Source organism: Curcuma longa, chromosome 9 (genome assembly GCF_044706935.1).
Source record: "Curcuma longa cultivar G26 ecotype Majalengka, Jawa Barat chromosome 9, ITB_CL_G26_1.1, whole genome shotgun sequence".
Taxonomy (NCBI): Eukaryota; Viridiplantae; Streptophyta; class Magnoliopsida; order Zingiberales; family Zingiberaceae; genus Curcuma; species Curcuma longa.
The window spans coordinates 9205995-9222824 of NC_133869.1; the positions used below are offsets into that span (position 1 = coordinate 9205995).

A 16830-nucleotide genomic window follows, 5' to 3' on the forward strand; every position below is an offset into this window, starting at 1 on the left:
CTGAACAACTGATGCAGTATATTTTTTTGGATATGCACACTGTATCTCGTGTTTTTGACAGTAGTATATATTTTGTAAGTCCTAATGATAACTCACGGTACTAATCTCTGGATTCACGAATACCTCTGATCAGTTTTGTACATTGAATCAGAGTTCATTATGCAGCTGCCATTTACATGTGTCACCGTATTATTCTTGAGTTAATTATGCAGTTGTCTAATACGCAAAGATATCTTCCTAATTGGAGCATTTAGAGCTGTGGCATTTTCATCGTCTTCATCCCCTGTGACAAATTTGTGCTACTGTATGCTACTACGGATTTAGGTTTGTGTGTTTATACAATTTTGTTAATTGCATGCCATCTGTTTCTAATGTGTTTGTCTTCTGCCTCTGTGGACTGTTCTAGGTTTCTTGACAGTTTATGCAGTTGCTTTTCTTTCTAAAAGAGCTAGTGAAGGCTTTGGAGTCGGGAGGTAATTCTTTCAGGTTTCAATTATGAGATTAGTTATATTTCTTATCTCAAGTGAATTGATCATAACACTAAGCAGTTCAACTAAAAGTCCTTTTTTTAAAATTAAATTTATGCTTGCATCTTCAGTTGATTCATTTCTACCCCATATAAAACTTGTAGACTAATGCATTCTTGATCAATCTCAGCAATACCTGGTTCTTACCATCAGCCATCTCAGCAGTTCGATGACTTTTTTCTTTCCATTTTTGCTATTGTAGCATTAGCTGATCAAATCTCACCTATAGTTGATTGGCTATAGGCCAGTCGACTATTTAATTGGCTTAGTCATGTCATTTTCTTAATTAATTCAGCTCTCCATCAATCAACTGGATCAACTGAACAATTGATTCTCAGCCGTAGTGTTGAATGGAATCATTTTGTTTGTCAGCTGCTCTCCAGTCGATTACTTGATTGACTCAACCATTAGCCGATTGAGAACACCCTTTAGTCGATTAGATTGTTGATTATGATCATCCTAATGGTCAAGTCCACCTAAGTTAAGATTTTACTCATGCCCCATGTGTACTTTTAACTCTCATTGCTTACTAGAGCTTACTTTTGTAATTTGATTGTGAAGGCTTAGCCTCACAGTTGTTTCCTATCAGATAATTTGTCCCTCGGATGCATCAAATTCTCAACTTATTTTACATGTCATCCTTCACATTTCATTTATGTAGTGCCTCATTGGTTGTTGTTAACATTGCCCTTGATGTTTCTCATCCGTGGTCCCTTGCATGTCTCATTGTAGCTTCTCGGATTTCTCAAACATCGAGCTGTTAACTTGGTTGTGCTAAGTATTCTCCACGAGCTACTAACACCACCTCAATGCTTCCTTCATGATGTCCCTTAGTTGCCTTACGCAACTTTGCCATATCTGCATGACAGATTCGATCATATTTGAATAAAATCTGTTACAATTGCTCATTGTAAACAAGGCAGATTCTCAATGACATTTTATCATTTGAGAACCATTGCAATTCGATCATATTTCTAAAATTATCATAGAGTGTTGTTGCAAGAGAATTCCTTGGGTCTTATAGTACCAAGCAATGAAGGATTTCTGAGCACTAAACATCAACAACAGTAGACGAAGCTTGGCTTCATCCCCTCAAAATAGTCTTAATTAAAACAAGCAGTTGAAGTCTGATCCAATCAAGAACTATGGCCCAGTTAGGGAACACAATCCTAAAGGCAGTAACAATGATGCACCTACACTCCATAAAATTCAAAGGATTACATAAAAAAATGAACAATGGCTTTCTCTTGATTCCTTAGAATGAATGAAGGTGACTGCAGACAGGTGGGCCACTAGGCTTGCAAGTAAACAATTGATCATGTGCTCTTTAAACAATTTGCCAATAGCTGAAATTGGCTTTGTAACCACTGGTGCTGTTCTTATTTCTTTTTTTCCTTTTGGAAAGAACTATTAATTCTTACGTGCCTTCTTCCTTCTCCATCACAATTCCACAGTAGCAGCATTTAATGTTTTGCGTTGCTTCACCATGAATTTATTTGACTGCTCCTTTTCAGTCAAGTTTCAGATCTTATGGTTTTATTCGGTTTCGACTAAAAACATTTTTCATAAACTGCAGAGCTGCAATGGAGTTATCGTCAATAATTGAACAATAATTCATCTCAGGTATTTTATGCAAGTCCACAACTTGTTTAAGGCAGTATGAAGAAATATAATTAAGACTCATTAATGGTTGGCATGCATTACACACCAGTCACAGTAAGAACAGGTTTTCTTCTTTCATATAATCCTTTTTGCAATTGTAGAAATTGTAACTACATTGAAATTGTTTACTGACGAGGTAACTCAAAAGATCAAGTTAGAAAGGAAACTTACTTCAGAGTTTTTTCTTTCTTCAACAACCATCTTTATTTTCTTGGCAGAACAAGCCAACTTCTTATTAAGATACCTGCATGAGTTCAGGAAGTGAGAATGGAAAGAAAGCCATTAGATAAATCATCCAAGATTGCTTCCTAACATTTTAACTTTGAGAGACAAGTTTCAAAGAAAATGTATAATTTTTTTGTACTACCAACCACAAATATTTTCATCTCATTCCAACATGCTTTTTAAGATAGAAATAGTACTTTGTCCTTTTATTTTTAAAAATACCTCTCAATTTTGTTAATAAAAGTTCTGTTTTTCTTCTTAATACCTCACAATAAATTTGTCTATTTGTTTTGTTAGTGCTAGTCTTTTGTCTAGTTCAGACAAGCATTTAGCTCATTCGGCTCCTCTTGACCTGCTTTATCCGATCGATCATATTGCTTGGCTCGACGAGCCCTATCATCTGGCTCAATCTGCAAACTATTCCCAACCAACCCACTCATCCAGGATCATACAAAAATCAGGTAACTTTGAAAACCAATACATTAATTTAAGAAGCTTCTATTTCTTAATCCTGGAACAAATACTCCATGTGTATGTGCTCATGAACCAGTAAATTTCATCCCTGCTCATTATGGTCCCCCATTTGCTAGATTTTCCCTCTGAGATCCATTTCCAAAATCCAAAGCAGTTCCACAAATCCATCACTGGATGGTATAGTATCTTGACTATCCACCTAAGCAAGCATCTGCTTCCATTAACAGGCGTTTTATTAATTAAGAAAAAGATTGAAGAACAGTACGCAGACAAAGAGAGGGAGAAAAGATTCTGTAGCCTTATAAGAAGGACCAATGTCAGCATTAAAAGAACATGCAGAAACTGGAAGAAAAATTGATCCCCAAGTTATCATTCCATTTTCCCCACTTTTTTTATTAACTTTCCGGTATGAACTCGTATATATTTCTTCAAGCTTTTGGTGTTCCATCTCTGAAGCAATTGGCAATCTTTTGCTGTGTATTTGCAGAGCAAAGCCCAATCGGCATGGAAGCAGCAGCCGCAGCAGGGTGGAACTCTCATCTGGTGAGTAGAAATTAAAATCAAAGCAAATTAAAGATCACTGAATTCCTCTTTTTTTTGTGATCGATCGGCAGGGAATGGAAGGAGAAATGTTCGATCAGTGGGAGGTGATGGAGCAGCAATTCACAGCGCAGCAAATTGCAGAGCTGCAGCAGTCTCTATCTCTCTCCTCGGAGCAACCACCACCGGCGGCGGCGGCAGCAGCAGCAGCTCCCCTGAAGCCGAGGAAGTCTCCGAAGACCAGAAGCGCCTCCTCCCCGAGCTTCCTCTCCTTTGGCAGACCAGGCGAGCTGATGAGCATCGACGAGAGCTTCTATGGCGGCCTTGCTCCCGCGGTGAGTCCGAAGAAAGAGATGGACTTGGAGGCCATGTTCGGGCCGCAGGCGTCCAGGTGCGGAGCGAGCCGGGCGGCGAAGAAGCCGAGCCACAGCAACAAGGAGCACATCATCGCCGAGAGGAAGCGGAGGGAGAAGCTCAACCAGAGATTCATCGCCCTGTCCGCCATTGTTCCAGGCCTCAAGAAGGTAATCCACCATCCCTCCCGAATCCCAAAACTCTCTCTCTAAATTCTCAGCGCGCAGATGGACAAGACCTCCGTCCTCAGCGACGCCATCAAGTACCTGAAGCAGCTCCAGGAGAAGGTGAAGTCCCTGGAGGAGCAAGCCGCGGGGAAGACCGCCGAGTCGGGCTCGGTCCGGGTCAAGAAGTCCCACCTGTGCGGCGACGACGACGACGACAGCCACTCCTCCTGCTCCTGCGACGACGACGACGACGACTCCGACGAGTCAGCGCTGCCGGAGATCGAGGCCAAGATCTCCGACAGCACCATCCTCGTCAAGATCCACTGCGAGAAGCACAAGGGCGTGCTGGTGAAGGCGCTGTCGGAGATCGAGAGCATCCACCTCTCGGTCGTCAACACCAGCGTCATGCTCTTCACGACTTCTTCCCTCGACATAACCGTCATGGCTCAGGTTCGATGCACCAACGAAGCCTTTCGATTCTTCTCTCCCTCCCACATAAAACTTCCTCTAACCCAGTGCTCGCTCCGGCGATCTCTGAGCAGATCGAGGAGGAGTTCGACATGACCGCGAAGGAGGTCGTCAAGAAACTGAGCTCCGCTTTCAGACAGCCACAGTGAAGATGGACAAATATGGCAGGTTAGTTACCACGTACCAATAAAAAGGCTCATTCATTCGATTCCCACGCCATTTTCTTACTGCGATTCGAGCTCGTGTTCTTGAAGGGGTGGTGTTTTTAGTTTCCTATCCAATAAGGCCCTTAAGGATTGGACGATCTGTTAGATCATCTGAATATATGAACAGATTAAAAAATGTAATGTAAATTTTTTCACAGAATTAGTGTTCACCCAAATAACTTGTTCATTGTGTTCATGGCTTTGGTTCAGCTTGAAGAGGTAGACATTAAATTAATGTATCGCCCTCTTTCTCACTGGCTAATATTGGTTTAATAGAGTCCAAGGGCAATGGTATGCGGTAGGACATTCAGGTTGTCACCCAGGCATCTGCGGTTCAATCCCTAATTACGGTGTATTTAGGGAGCTCAATCAAAGGATGTTGAGCCAGTGGAAACTTCTATGGCCAGTAGAAAACTTCCGTGGGACCGGACCGGTCACTCCCAGAGATAGTCAATTAGGCTAATTGGGATTTATCATTTTTTTAATATTGAGTTTAATAGAGCAATTTTGAGTTTGGAAGAATTAGTAAAATGGTCCTCAGGGCATAGCGGAATTGATTACGACGGAGCAGAGTTGTAGAATAGGACAAGGGTTCGAATCTCAACGAAGCCGAGATAATATCCTCCTCCGTCGTAGTCAATTACAGTTTCTCGATTTATCTTTTCATATATGATCGTGGGACTGATCGTGTGGGATCGCTGGGTAGCGGATTCCACCTTTTATGGAAGAATTAGTAAACTAGTAATTGTAACATGGTGAAACATTTGCACCTTCACCTCATTGGATCTTTCCCATATCGAAAGTCTTCTCATAGGGAAGTTGTGCATTATAAGTTTCTAGTTGGTATTAGGGCTTTGATGGCGTTCATTGGGAGAGAAACTTGAGCTGAATTGTGGGAGGTACCAATTTATTGTAGAAGATTCACTAACACTCAATAAAAACTCAAACATTCTTCCAACCAAGCAATGTAATCTCTTCAAGATTCCTCTACAAGACTACTAAATATTAGTTACACCGAACATTTATATAGAGAATTTCATTATCACTCGACTCTTTAGAATAGGGGTGGAGAAAATATCAAAAATTTTAATATATAACACATATCATATTGATATATATCATTCATATTGAAAATTTTAATATATCAAAAATTTTAATACGATATTATATTGTATCCAACTTTTAGATATTGGTATGGATATAAGATTTACTATTTTTTGATATATACTGAAATACCAAATAAATTCTTTTATAAATTATTTATTTTTCTAATTAGGGTATTTTGATTATTTTGAAATTTTATTTTTCTTAAAAAAAATATTTTGGATAATTCAATTCGATTTTGATTTTAAAACTCTTAATTTGATTAAATTGATATTATCAATCGAACTGGACCAAAACTAGCAAGTTGCCTCCACTTTAATGTTGGATTTCTAGGTGTTGATTTTCAAAAATCAATTCCACTTTAATGTTGGATTTCAAAAATTAACATCTCACAATTATGTTGAATTTTTTTAATAAAAAATCCATTGTAATTTAGAATTGAAAGAGAAATAAATTTCAAAAAAAATATTTACGATTATTGTGTTTATAATACATTTTAAATTTTATTTATATGATTTAATAATTTAGAATTAATTAGTATTTTTTACTTGATAGAAAAATAATTATAAACTCATTTCTATTATGTTTTTTTCCATTTAAAGTATTTATTTTTTATATTTTTCTTAAGTCAAATCTATAAACGAATTTATCATTAACCTATTTATCTTTGCTATATAAAAGTTTTTGGTAATTTTTTTAATTAATTAATTTTATTCCAACTTTAATAACTTGTGATGCTGTCCTAACACATTCTGATGTGGATTTTTAAAAATCAATATCATATTTGATTAATTTGATGAAAAATTAAATTAATTAATATTTTATCGATTTGATTTGTTCAATTTGTGCAATATGATACCGTATACTATATCTAAATTTTGATATACTAAATATTTCGATATGAACAGTATGAAATTTATACCATATCGAAAATCCGATATACTAAAATTTCAATATACTACATTTTTAATACAATATCAATATAATTTTTCTTATATCAAAATTTTCCATATCGTATACAGTATCATGTATACCGTACCGAACCAGCCTTGCTTTAGAATAAGTCTCTTGGTGAACCCTTTCATGCTAGCTCTCCTAGACAATACACACTAAATATTTTAACTCCTTAGGATATGAACCCTTTTTGGTAAACTAAAAATTAAATTTATTTCATTTTTCAATATTTTTCTTCTTAAATTTTAACTCCATATTTCACACAAGTTGGATGTTGAATTTGTTGAAGAGTTTTAACTCCATGCCGTTTAGTAAAAATGTTGGCAACTTGATCATGAATCTTCACATGTACCAGCTCCACATTCTTATTTTCGATATGCTCTCAAATTGAATGAAAGCACACACCAGTATGCTTGCTCCTGTGATCATAAAACGAGTTCTTTCCCATAGCAATCACTAATTTGCTATGCAAATTCTTATAGATAGCTAAAACTTCAGGCAGTTTGGTTTCATGCTTCTTAACCATATCATATGGTTAAGATAAGTAGATGTTATAGTATACTCTACAGCAAAAGATGAAATTCACCATCTCAACGGTCCCACACGATCGATTTCACGATCATCTGTGAGGAGGTAAATCAAAAAAGTTACAATTGACCACTACAGGAGAGGAAGAGAATTGAGCTTAGCATACTCAGCTTCGCAAGTTGGTAGAGCAGTAATGAGTTGCTTTTTTGACATCCATGAACAAATTGGCTTGCCACACCAACACCATAAACTGTCTGATCTTCTACAAGTTAAGTTCCTCAAACACCTGACCAAGCTTTTATAGAGTGTGGAATCTATCACTTCGTCTTCGTCTAACTTGAATAGTTTGCCTCCATAATCCATTAGTGTGCTAATTAGATTATACTTCTCCATCCTGAACTTCTTGAGAAGATCATTTACAAAGTTTTCTTGTCCAACAAAAATGCCTTCTTCAAGTTGCTTGACTTAACCAAGAAAGTTTAACCAAGAAAGTTGAATAAAACATTCATATTTGTCATATCAAACTCCTTTTCCATGCCTTTCTTGAATAAGATCATTCAACCATCATATTTGTCATATCAAACTCCTTTTCCATGCCTTACTCAAATAAGATCATTCAACTTCTTCTCTCCATCCAAAAATTGCTTTCAGACAAACAAAAACTGCTTCCTTAGCCAATGCAACAATTCCATAGTTGTCTTTTATCTTGAAGAAGAAACTTGTTCTGCAATAGGATTACACGAAAACTTTTAGGCACAAATCATCTGAACAGGAACAGGCATTGTACTCTTATGTTATGGCAATCCATCTCTTGAAAGCCAAAGCTGCTTCTCTTCTTTTCAGCTGAGCTTCTGTCTGCACCTTTGGGGCCTTTCCCTTGTACAAACTCTTATGATACTTCAACCAAAGAGACCTATACTTGTATTTATCTATGAACATCTGATCGAGCTCCATCATCTCGATGACTTCCATGGCTCGAAGGAAAAAGCCACCCCTAACAAAACAATACAGTAATGAGTCTAATAACTCCTGGTCAAATTTCATCGACTTTGAATTTGCAAGAACTTTCATTTCTCCCCACAAATCTGTTACTTCATTATATTTCCCACCTATTGCAGCATATGCAGTAACCAGAGAATGGTAAGTCTGAGCATTTGGCATGTGGCCTAAAGCTTTCATCTTGTTCAGAGATTTTTGAGCATCACCCATCAGTCTTTTCTTGCAGAAAAAATGAATCACGTTGTTCCAATCATGAATACCAGTATCGACATTCTGACTGCCCTCTATTTCCTCTAATAGCTTAGCCATCAGACCTGCTTCAAGTCCCCCAGAACAGCCTTTCACCAAAGTTTCAAAACTCCCATGAGTCAATCTTGGTATGTTGGACTCTTTCATCTCCTTAAATATATGCAGAGCACCACTTGAATCTTTCTGTTGTATCCGTGATTGGATAAGAGCATCATAGCAGCTTGAATCAAGCTGGATTCCTGCTCGTTGGGCATCCTTTAGGAGTGCCAGTGCTTCACCATGTTGATCATCCTTACAGTAAGCTTTTAGGAGAGAAGAATAAACAGAAGAACCAACTCTAATTCCGGAAAATCTCATCTCATCCAATAGATCATGTGCCTGTTCTAGTAAACCTATAGAAATACAAGAATTTATTACTTGAACAACAGCAGAATTTTCAACGGAAACAGGAGCTTCTTCCTTGCTTGCTTTGATTAGGAAAGATGCCAATTCACTAATTTTGTCAGCTTCAAGGAAAGAACTTATGAGTTTAGCATACATTTTCTCGGTTGGATGAAGGATGCCACATTCAGATTTAACAAGTTCAACCTTAGCCTGTAACTTTTCTGTTAGCAAATCAAGTGATTCTTTGGCCTCAGCTTCAAGCCTTGAAAAACTCCGATCCTTGGTGAAAACAGAATAAAGAGGAGCCTGGAGCTTAATCAATTTAGACTTGTCCAAACTATCCAACTTCTCATGTCCAGGGTTTTCACAATGAATTGAACTTCCAGCTTCAACGGTTTGCAACAATGACCTTGCAGCAGCCAAAGACTGCTTTGCTTCCTTAGCTTTTCTGAGCATGTCTAGGATCATCTCCACAGCTGCATCCAAATCCTTAAACTTCAAATGACAGGAAAGCAAGCAATCATAGAACTGCTGAAAGTCTACAATGTTAAGATCAATGGCCTCATCGACATGCCTCTTTAGTTTTATAAGTTCATCTCTATGCCCATTTTTCTCATATATTTGAGCCATCACAATCAGTAAATTGGAATTAGGCTTCACATTGATCCGTGGCATTAGTTCAAGAAGCTCCTCGGCTTTTCTGGTAGTTCCAAAAACGAGGCATCCAGTTAAACCGATCTTAAAGGCAATACCGTTTGGCTTCATAGCTAGCAAAGGTCTGTTGCTCTTTTTACGAGGATCGATCCTGTTATCTTTGAACAGATATCCAATCTCCATAATTAACTCAGAAGCAAGCAATGCACCAGTCGATGTTTGGCTCATGTGGCCTATGATACCTGACCAAGCTGATACAGAAGGGAAAGCTTCCATTTTTACCAATGTTCTTACAATGTTTGCTGCAAGGATAGACAGCTGTGATCTTGAAAGGATGAAAGCGAGGTAAATAAGAACATCTTTCTCCAATAGATCATGCTTACTTTCCGCAAAAGCCGCCTTGACGACACTATATGCTTTGTTTAACCAATGGGCATTACAGCTCTCAGCAAAACCAACTATAAGGTTACTCAAGACTGATTTCCTAGGGAGACCAACCATGTGCACATGCTTCTCATATGCAATCCATGCATCCTGAAATCTTTGCTCATCAACTGCATGTTCTAGCTCCAAAGCTACTCGAGATGGATCACAAGCTTGAACTAATAGGGGAGCAGCCACTGTAGAGAATGTTCTAAAACAGGGATTGTCCCGAGTCATGAATCTGGTTGGCTCCATTTTTCTTTCAGAACAATAAATCAACTGCTTATCGCACTCATCGCTTAATCGAGCCAGTGACCCATAGCCAGAGGTATTTGTCAGGGTGTATCGAAGAGCTGAACATGATGAAGATAGAAAGCTGAATCTCCTCGAAGAAAGCATTTGTTAATCGATCCAGCGAAGCAATTCCAAGAAACAAGAAGATGATTTTCAAAGCCTACACCTGAAAGTAAACAAAAATATCCCAATCAAACTCTGCTAATCAATCCAGAAATTCCCATCTTTTAAACGCCTGAAGGTGAGATTCACCAACCAAACAATAGTCGCAATCAAAAAGCAGGCTCGCCTGAAGGGTTTCCCTAGTACGGTCGCGTGCGCTGTTTTGGATTCTCTTCCGGTACGCAACTCCGCCGGTGAAGCGTGAGAAGGGAGGAGAGAGGTCCGGCGGTGACGAAGCGGCAGCAGAGCAAGCCACGTCGGGGAGGGAGCGGAGCCGATCGGGGAGGAGGAAGCGGCGGCCGTGTGGTGTGGAGATCGGAGCGGAAGAAGGGAGAGGGAACCGCCGACTGGATACCCCAATTGCCTTCTGAACCGGGTTCGATGCCGGTTCAGAAGGAAGAGGGAACCGAATGGATACCCCAATGGCCTTATGAACCGGGTTCGATTACGTGCTGGTTCAGAAGAGAGGTTAGATTCATGAACATTATTTTGATATATTATTTTAATTCTTATATTTGATATTTTAATTCTATTTAAATTTATATTTATATCATGAATTTTGAATTTATTTTGAAGATATAATTTTTCCTATATTTATTATATTATATCTAAAATTTGAATATGATTTTATAGAAAATCAAGATGAGCCATAAACTTTGAAGAGTCGAGTTGAACCAATCTTAATCCAAAGTTAGGATTAAAGAGAGTGACTCATCTAGTAGAGTTGGTTCAAAATTGAAATAGATCCGGTTCAATTGAGAGTGGTTCATATTGAAGTTGGTTCAACAAGTAACAAAGACCGGCTCACCTCCTCCTCAAGAAATCAACGGTTCTTCAATTTGAAAATGGTTCAATTGTGAGTTTGATTCATCATTCACCTCAAGAAAGAAGGCTGGTTCAATCGTCCCTGGAGTATGGTTGAATTAGTTACTACATGACAGATTTATTGAAGTAGACAAGGATCGAATTTTGACGAAGCTAAGATAATGTCCTCCCGTTGTGGTCAATTGCAGCTTCTCGATTTACCTCCTCATAAATGATCGTGAAGTTGATCGTGTGAGACTGCTGGGTGATAAATTCCATCTTTTGTTGAAGAAAAAAAGTTGGTTCAATCGAAGCAAATCCGGTTCATCTCATTTCATGGAGAACTCACGAGTCACGACACATGCCATCTTGCTGATCTATCCATCACGTAGCCTCCATCCCTCTTCATCTCCCTCTCTAGACCTCACTCCACCTTCATCCAAGGAAGAATCTTCGACGATCTTCATCCATAGCTCCGACGGCTACCTTTCTCTCACCAATTGAAAAGAGAGAGTCCATCTCACATCCGTTCTTGTCCACAAGCTCATCCCGATTGAGAGAAGCTCCGCTTCATCCACAAGCTTTGAGCACTACCATCTCGACATCGAAGAGATTCGGGATTCCAATCTCCTCCGTCGCATTCCATGAGATCCTTCTTTCACAAGCCACGATTCAATCCTTCAATCAACCTTCAACTCTAGTTTGTTCTTGTCAATTGTGTTGGTTGACACATGTTTTAGTACTTAGCTTCATTTAATTCTTGTTTACATTGTGTTTGTCGTAAATGTCTCTTAATGTTGTTTCAACTTCTTTTTCCTTGTCATGATCGTAGTTAGATGTTTATATTTTCATTAGTTTTACTCATTTTCTGTGAATCGATCTTATTGTTTAGTCAAAAATCAAATCCCCATGAAAATCTTATCTAGAGATTAGCATACATCATCGTGTTCCTCGACTGATGATCCGGGTCATTCCTAGAGGGGGTTAATAATTATGTTTGATACCGTAGTAGTACGACAAATAATTCATCAATAATCATAAGTCGTGGAGTAAGAACAAAGTCTATATTATATCATCGTATTTTTATGCACTTTTGATTTACTTTTATTATCATAATTCATGGATAACAAACATTTCATTTGAGGGTTAGTTTGAAGTGGTGAAAAAATTTATACTCCATGTTTTCCCTTTCCTTTTGTGGATGAAATCTAGCCGCGAAACTTGAGTCATCGAGTGCTCGATTGCTTGGATTGGATCGTCGAATGATCAATCCAAGCTCGACTTAAACATAGAAAAAAGTTATGTTTCAAGCTTAATATTTGTCTATATATATTCAAATGTTTGATGGAACACATAGAATGAATCAATTTTGTTGGAGCTAAGATGAACAACATCCACCCTTTTTGATGGCAGAAACATCATCCTTGCCCACATTGATCGTTTGCCCCTTGGGCAAAGATGTCGATTGAGATGCCGCCATAAGTGCCTTGCTACTGACCACTTGATAGATTCGATCGAGAACCTCGGAGAATGCTTGCTCAACGTTTGTCGATTCTAAAGCAGACGTTTCCATGAAAAAAGTGCTCTCCTTCTCAGCGAAAGCAATGACATCCTCGGTGTTAATAGCCCTAAGATGTCGAACATCGGCCTTGTTCCCGACAAGCATGATCACGATGCTCGAATCGGTGTGCTCCCTCAACTCCTTCAACCACCTTGCAACGTTCTCAAATGTCGTATTGCGAGTTATGTCATAGACCACAAGTGCACCCACCGCTCCTCGATAATAAGCACTTGTGATTGCTCGATATCTATTTACACAAAAGAAACAAAAAATGTTAAAAAAGTTATCAAAATTTATCGTATGAATTAGTTATTACGATCATGGAGAATAAAATCACATGATCAATTATAACCTCCCTTAGATTGATAACATCGACTAACCATAATTGATCAACTTATCTATATATATATATATATATATATATATATATATATATATATATATATATATAAAAGATGGATAGGAAGGAAGGAAACATTGTCGAAACCTTTCTTGGCCTGCCGTGTCCCATATCTGAGCCTTGATGACCTTTTCATTGACGCGAATGCTTCGTGTTGCAAATTCGACACCGATGGTGGACTTTGATTCGAGGCTAAACTCATTACGAGTGAATCTTGAGAGGAGGCTCGACTTTCCCACACCCGAATCACCTATCAATACTATTTTGAAAAGGTAATCATAATCATCATCTTGTCGATATGCCATTTTACCTTTACCTTCGACAATACCTTCGATGATTACTTGCAATGATCAAATGTGCGACGACAAATTAGTTGCTCAAACCATCACGGAAAGCACAATTTAGGCATCGCGAAGGAGAATAAGAGGCAAAAAAAAAAAAAATGAAAGACTTCTATTGTGGATCTTCCAAAAGAAAGAAGCTAAAATGGAAGGTGTTTGTGTGACAATGAGGCTAAGCTAGCGAATGTTTTTGAATGTCTGATATATAACCTACGAACAAAAGTCTAAAATTATACTCGTGATGTCGATCTTTTATTCTATTATCTGTCAAAAATAACCATTTCTTTTTCGGGATCTTTCTATCAAAAAATTATGTTGCGGTGTTAATATTGTTTATGTTCCATTACAAATATGTTGGTAAATTTAAATATTTAATTATTTGAATACATATAGATAAAGTTTCATTATGTTAGGCATCCCCTACATGTCCAACATGGGCGACTGAGTGTGTAGAGCAGTCAGAAATGATTCAGACGTCCAAAAATACACTCTAGATGCTCATGAATGGTACGCACAAGAGTGTGCTATATATATATAATTCTGATATCTTGCGCGTCTATTTGTGCGTGACAGAAGAGTCCGAACACTGGATCATTTCTAGGTGCTAGGATCACTTCTGGACGCTCGAGAATAGGAACAATAATATTATTTTTTTTTTTTTTATTTTTTATTTTTTACTTATGATTAAGTCATTTAAGATTTTTTTCTTTAAGATTTAGGGGTTAGATTATAGTATTAAGCACAATAAAATTTTTAAATGAAAAAAATTAAGTGCTCACAAGGTGTTAGATTATTATCCCACGTGCCTTATCCCGCACACCTCGTGAGCAACTAAATTTTTTTCATTTTAAAGCATGTTGCCAATCCCATTTCGCCAACTCTATGGAACCAGTTGATGTCAATATACTGTCTCTACTATGTAGGAGTTTCTTTATCAATGGAGAATCTGAGTGCTTAGCTTGCCACTCTCACATATCTACATGTCTAAGGTAAGTATGATGAACCCATCTGATCCGCAATGCATTATGTTTATCTTGGATCTGCCATAGAACATTAGCTAGTAATGCAATATTCTAGGACTTCATATCTCTGAACCCCATACCTTCTTCATCCTCAGGCTTACACATCTCTGCTCATGCTATCGAAGGGTATTTGGTTGTCCACATGAAGCTCCTACATATGCTTTATATCTGATCAATGATACCATATGGCAGTGGCAGAATAGACATCCAAAAGCACTCTACACCCTATAACAATTGAGGTGATGAGTTAGGCATATCTCTAGGGGTGACCGGTCCAGTCCCACAGAAAGTTTTCCACCGACCACCTTTTGAGAAGAAGAAGAAAAAAAAGGAGGTAAAGTTACGGACAGTGCACGCAGCGGCCAGTTCAAACGCCCAGCATCCTAAATGAGTTAAGCCTTCCTAGATTTGATAGCGTGTTCTTTGACTATGAGTTGATTCTCCTGATCAAGAGTGTCTATGAGTGGGTTGTAATATGCAATTTTATGTTTCTTTGATGCTAAAGGAATCCTCAAGTATTTGAAAGGCATGCTTCCCTCCTAGAACCTTGTGATAGATAGATGTCTAGCTCTAGTTTACTCATCTTCTCCAGTCATGTATTTGTTTGACTTTGCAGTATTTGTCGTGAGGTTTGCCATCTCTCCAAACATATGTTCAAGTGTTTAGAGCGCCAAACAAGTAACTAGTGTGGATACTAACTAGGCATCCCCTCTAACCAATAGAAAAAGGTCATTTGCATATGTTAAGTGTGTTATCATCGAGTTAAATTTCGATGTTTGATCAATATGTTAATTAATTGAATAAGACATCAAATTGAGATTAATCAGATACTTGACAGTTAAAAGGTATAAGTAAATCACAATTAATAGAACACTTAATAGTGAAAAATCCAACAGAGAATTAGGAAGTGGAAAAGTCTAAATAGATCATACTTGACTAAATACTCAGTAGTTAAAAACCAACAAAGAGTTGACAAGAACAAAGTCTAAATGGATCATGAAAGGCCAGACACTTAGTAATGAGCGAAATCCAAATAAATCATATAGAACCAAATATTAACCACGAAATAAGAAGTCCAAACAGATCAAGGAAAATAGATGTTTAACAATAATGAAGTCCTAATAGGTTAAGGCTAATCGAATGTTGAATATTAGATGAAAAAATTTGACTAGTCAAAATTGATCAGATGTTAAATAAGTAAAGTCTTGATAGATTGAAATCAATCAGATACCAAACAAGTATAAAACCCTAATAAGTCAAAATTAATCGATATTAATCGTATGAGGAAAATTCTAAAAACACAAGATTCCTTGACATAAAAGTATTCAATATAAATAGTATTTTTTGACACCATGAATAATATTTAAGATTTCTACTAGGTGTATATAGGATTGCTATTTGCTAAAGTATTCAAAGTTGCTACAATATTTGAGATTTAAGATTTTTAATATAATATTTAAGGTTGTTAAAGTATTCAAAATTATTATAATATTCGAGATTTAAGATTTCCTATAATATAGTGATGAATTTAATCAATTAACTGATAACAACAAAAATATATATATATATATATATATATATATATATAATCTCTCTTCCTCTCCCTCACATTCATGGTAAACGAAAAGACTTCACTGGACTATCTTCACCTTCTATCTTAGTCACTCATAAATCCTAATAACGAAGAAACCAATCTAATAACAACGAAACCATCACGACCAACCCCTCTTCAAGATCCTTTATGAAAATCTCCACCTTAATCCAAACTATCAAAGATTTTCATTATAACCACCTCTATTTGACTAAACCTCACCATTCAAAGAAATTTACAAGGTGTTGTGTTGCCGCAATGATAGCATTAAGTAAATCCACATAAGTGCCTTGTCTAATTCAATCCATATCGTACTAGGCACAACATAGGTTGATCTTAGTCTTCATCTAAAGAAACATCATCTCACAAAATCACCAACTAGATGGTCAAATAGAGCACCAACCATTTAGATCCAAAACAAGCTAAAGAAGACATACCTAATAGTGGCATTCACTATATCCATCTTCTGATGAAATCCACCACCTCAATAATTTCACAATCATCTATAAAAATATAAATCAAAAAATTATAATTGACCAATCTTTCTCCATCCTCACATCCCTAGTAATAATCTTAAATCTCTATTTATCTAGTTGAATAATAAAAGATGAAAAAAAATGAGGACAAGAGAATTGAATACAACCATTGACCCCTTAGAATACGTCAAGGATCTTTATGCAAGAAGAGCAAGCCCTTGGCAGCATATGATTTGTAATCCCTAACTCCAAGAAAAATGC

The 16830-nt window shown here is 37.3% G+C and overlaps 3 protein-coding genes across 5 annotated transcripts; 1 reads left to right on the forward strand and 2 right to left on the reverse strand.

Moving 5' to 3' along the window:
* The first annotated feature begins 3236 nt into the window (after positions 1-3236).
* LOC141834876 (transcription factor bHLH25-like) lies at positions 3237-4666 on the forward strand. 2 transcript variants are annotated; one of them, XM_074722265.1, is made up of 5 exons: positions 3237-3294; positions 3376-3431; positions 3503-3952; positions 4010-4399; positions 4492-4666. In XM_074722265.1, exons 2-5 carry the CDS (start codon positions 3393-3395, stop codon positions 4564-4566), a joined length of 954 nt encoding a protein of 317 aa, XP_074578366.1. In that variant the 5' UTR covers positions 3237-3294; positions 3376-3392; the 3' UTR covers positions 4567-4666. The 2 variants fall into 2 exon arrangements, with proteins under 2 accessions (XP_074578366.1, XP_074578365.1); XM_074722264.1 differs by having other exon boundaries at positions 3243-3431.
* Positions 4667-7693: 3027 nt separating this feature from the next.
* LOC141835416 (pentatricopeptide repeat-containing protein At1g03100, mitochondrial-like) lies at positions 7694-10553 on the reverse strand. Its single transcript, XM_074722869.1, has 2 exons — positions 10469-10553; positions 7694-10378 (listed from the first exon to the last, which is right to left on the reverse strand). The coding sequence occupies exon 2, from the start codon at positions 10315-10317 to the stop codon at positions 7999-8001; it is 2319 nt and encodes a 772-aa protein (XP_074578970.1). The 5' UTR covers positions 10318-10378; positions 10469-10553; the 3' UTR covers positions 7694-7998.
* A 2003-nt stretch (positions 10554-12556) lies between these two features.
* LOC141835418 (ras-related protein Rab11B-like) lies at positions 12557-16826 on the reverse strand. Of its 2 annotated transcripts, XM_074722873.1 has the most exons (4): positions 16737-16826; positions 16531-16596; positions 13227-13398; positions 12557-12986 (listed from the first exon to the last, which is right to left on the reverse strand). In XM_074722873.1, exons 2-4 carry the CDS (start codon positions 16541-16543, stop codon positions 12557-12559), a joined length of 615 nt encoding a protein of 204 aa, XP_074578974.1. In that variant the 5' UTR covers positions 16544-16596; positions 16737-16826. The 2 variants fall into 2 exon arrangements, with proteins under 2 accessions (XP_074578974.1, XP_074578972.1); XM_074722871.1 differs by lacking the exons at positions 16531-16596; positions 16737-16826 and having other exon boundaries at positions 13227-13575.
* Positions 16827-16830: the final 4 nt, after the last annotated feature.

Coding starts and splice junctions, on each gene's coding strand:
- LOC141834876 (XM_074722264.1), top strand. CDS start 3,297: ATGAACTCGTATATATTTCTTCAAGCTTTTGGTGTTCCATCTCTGAAG. Junction 3,432..3,502: donor CAGGGTGGAACTCTCATCTG/GTGAGTAGAAAT, acceptor ATCGATCGGCAG/GGAATGGAAGGAGAAATGTT. Junction 4,400..4,491: donor ACATAACCGTCATGGCTCAG/GTTCGATGCACC, acceptor ATCTCTGAGCAG/ATCGAGGAGGAGTTCGACAT.
- LOC141835416 (XM_074722869.1), bottom strand. CDS start 10,317: ATGCTTTCTTCGAGGAGATTCAGCTTTCTATCTTCATCATGTTCAGCT.
- LOC141835418 (XM_074722871.1), bottom strand. CDS start 13,444: ATGGCATATCGACAAGATGATGATTATGATTACCTTTTCAAAATAGTA. Junction 12,987..13,226: donor GACACGGCAGGCCAAGAAAG/GTTTCGACAATG, acceptor TTGTGTAAATAG/ATATCGAGCAATCACAAGTG.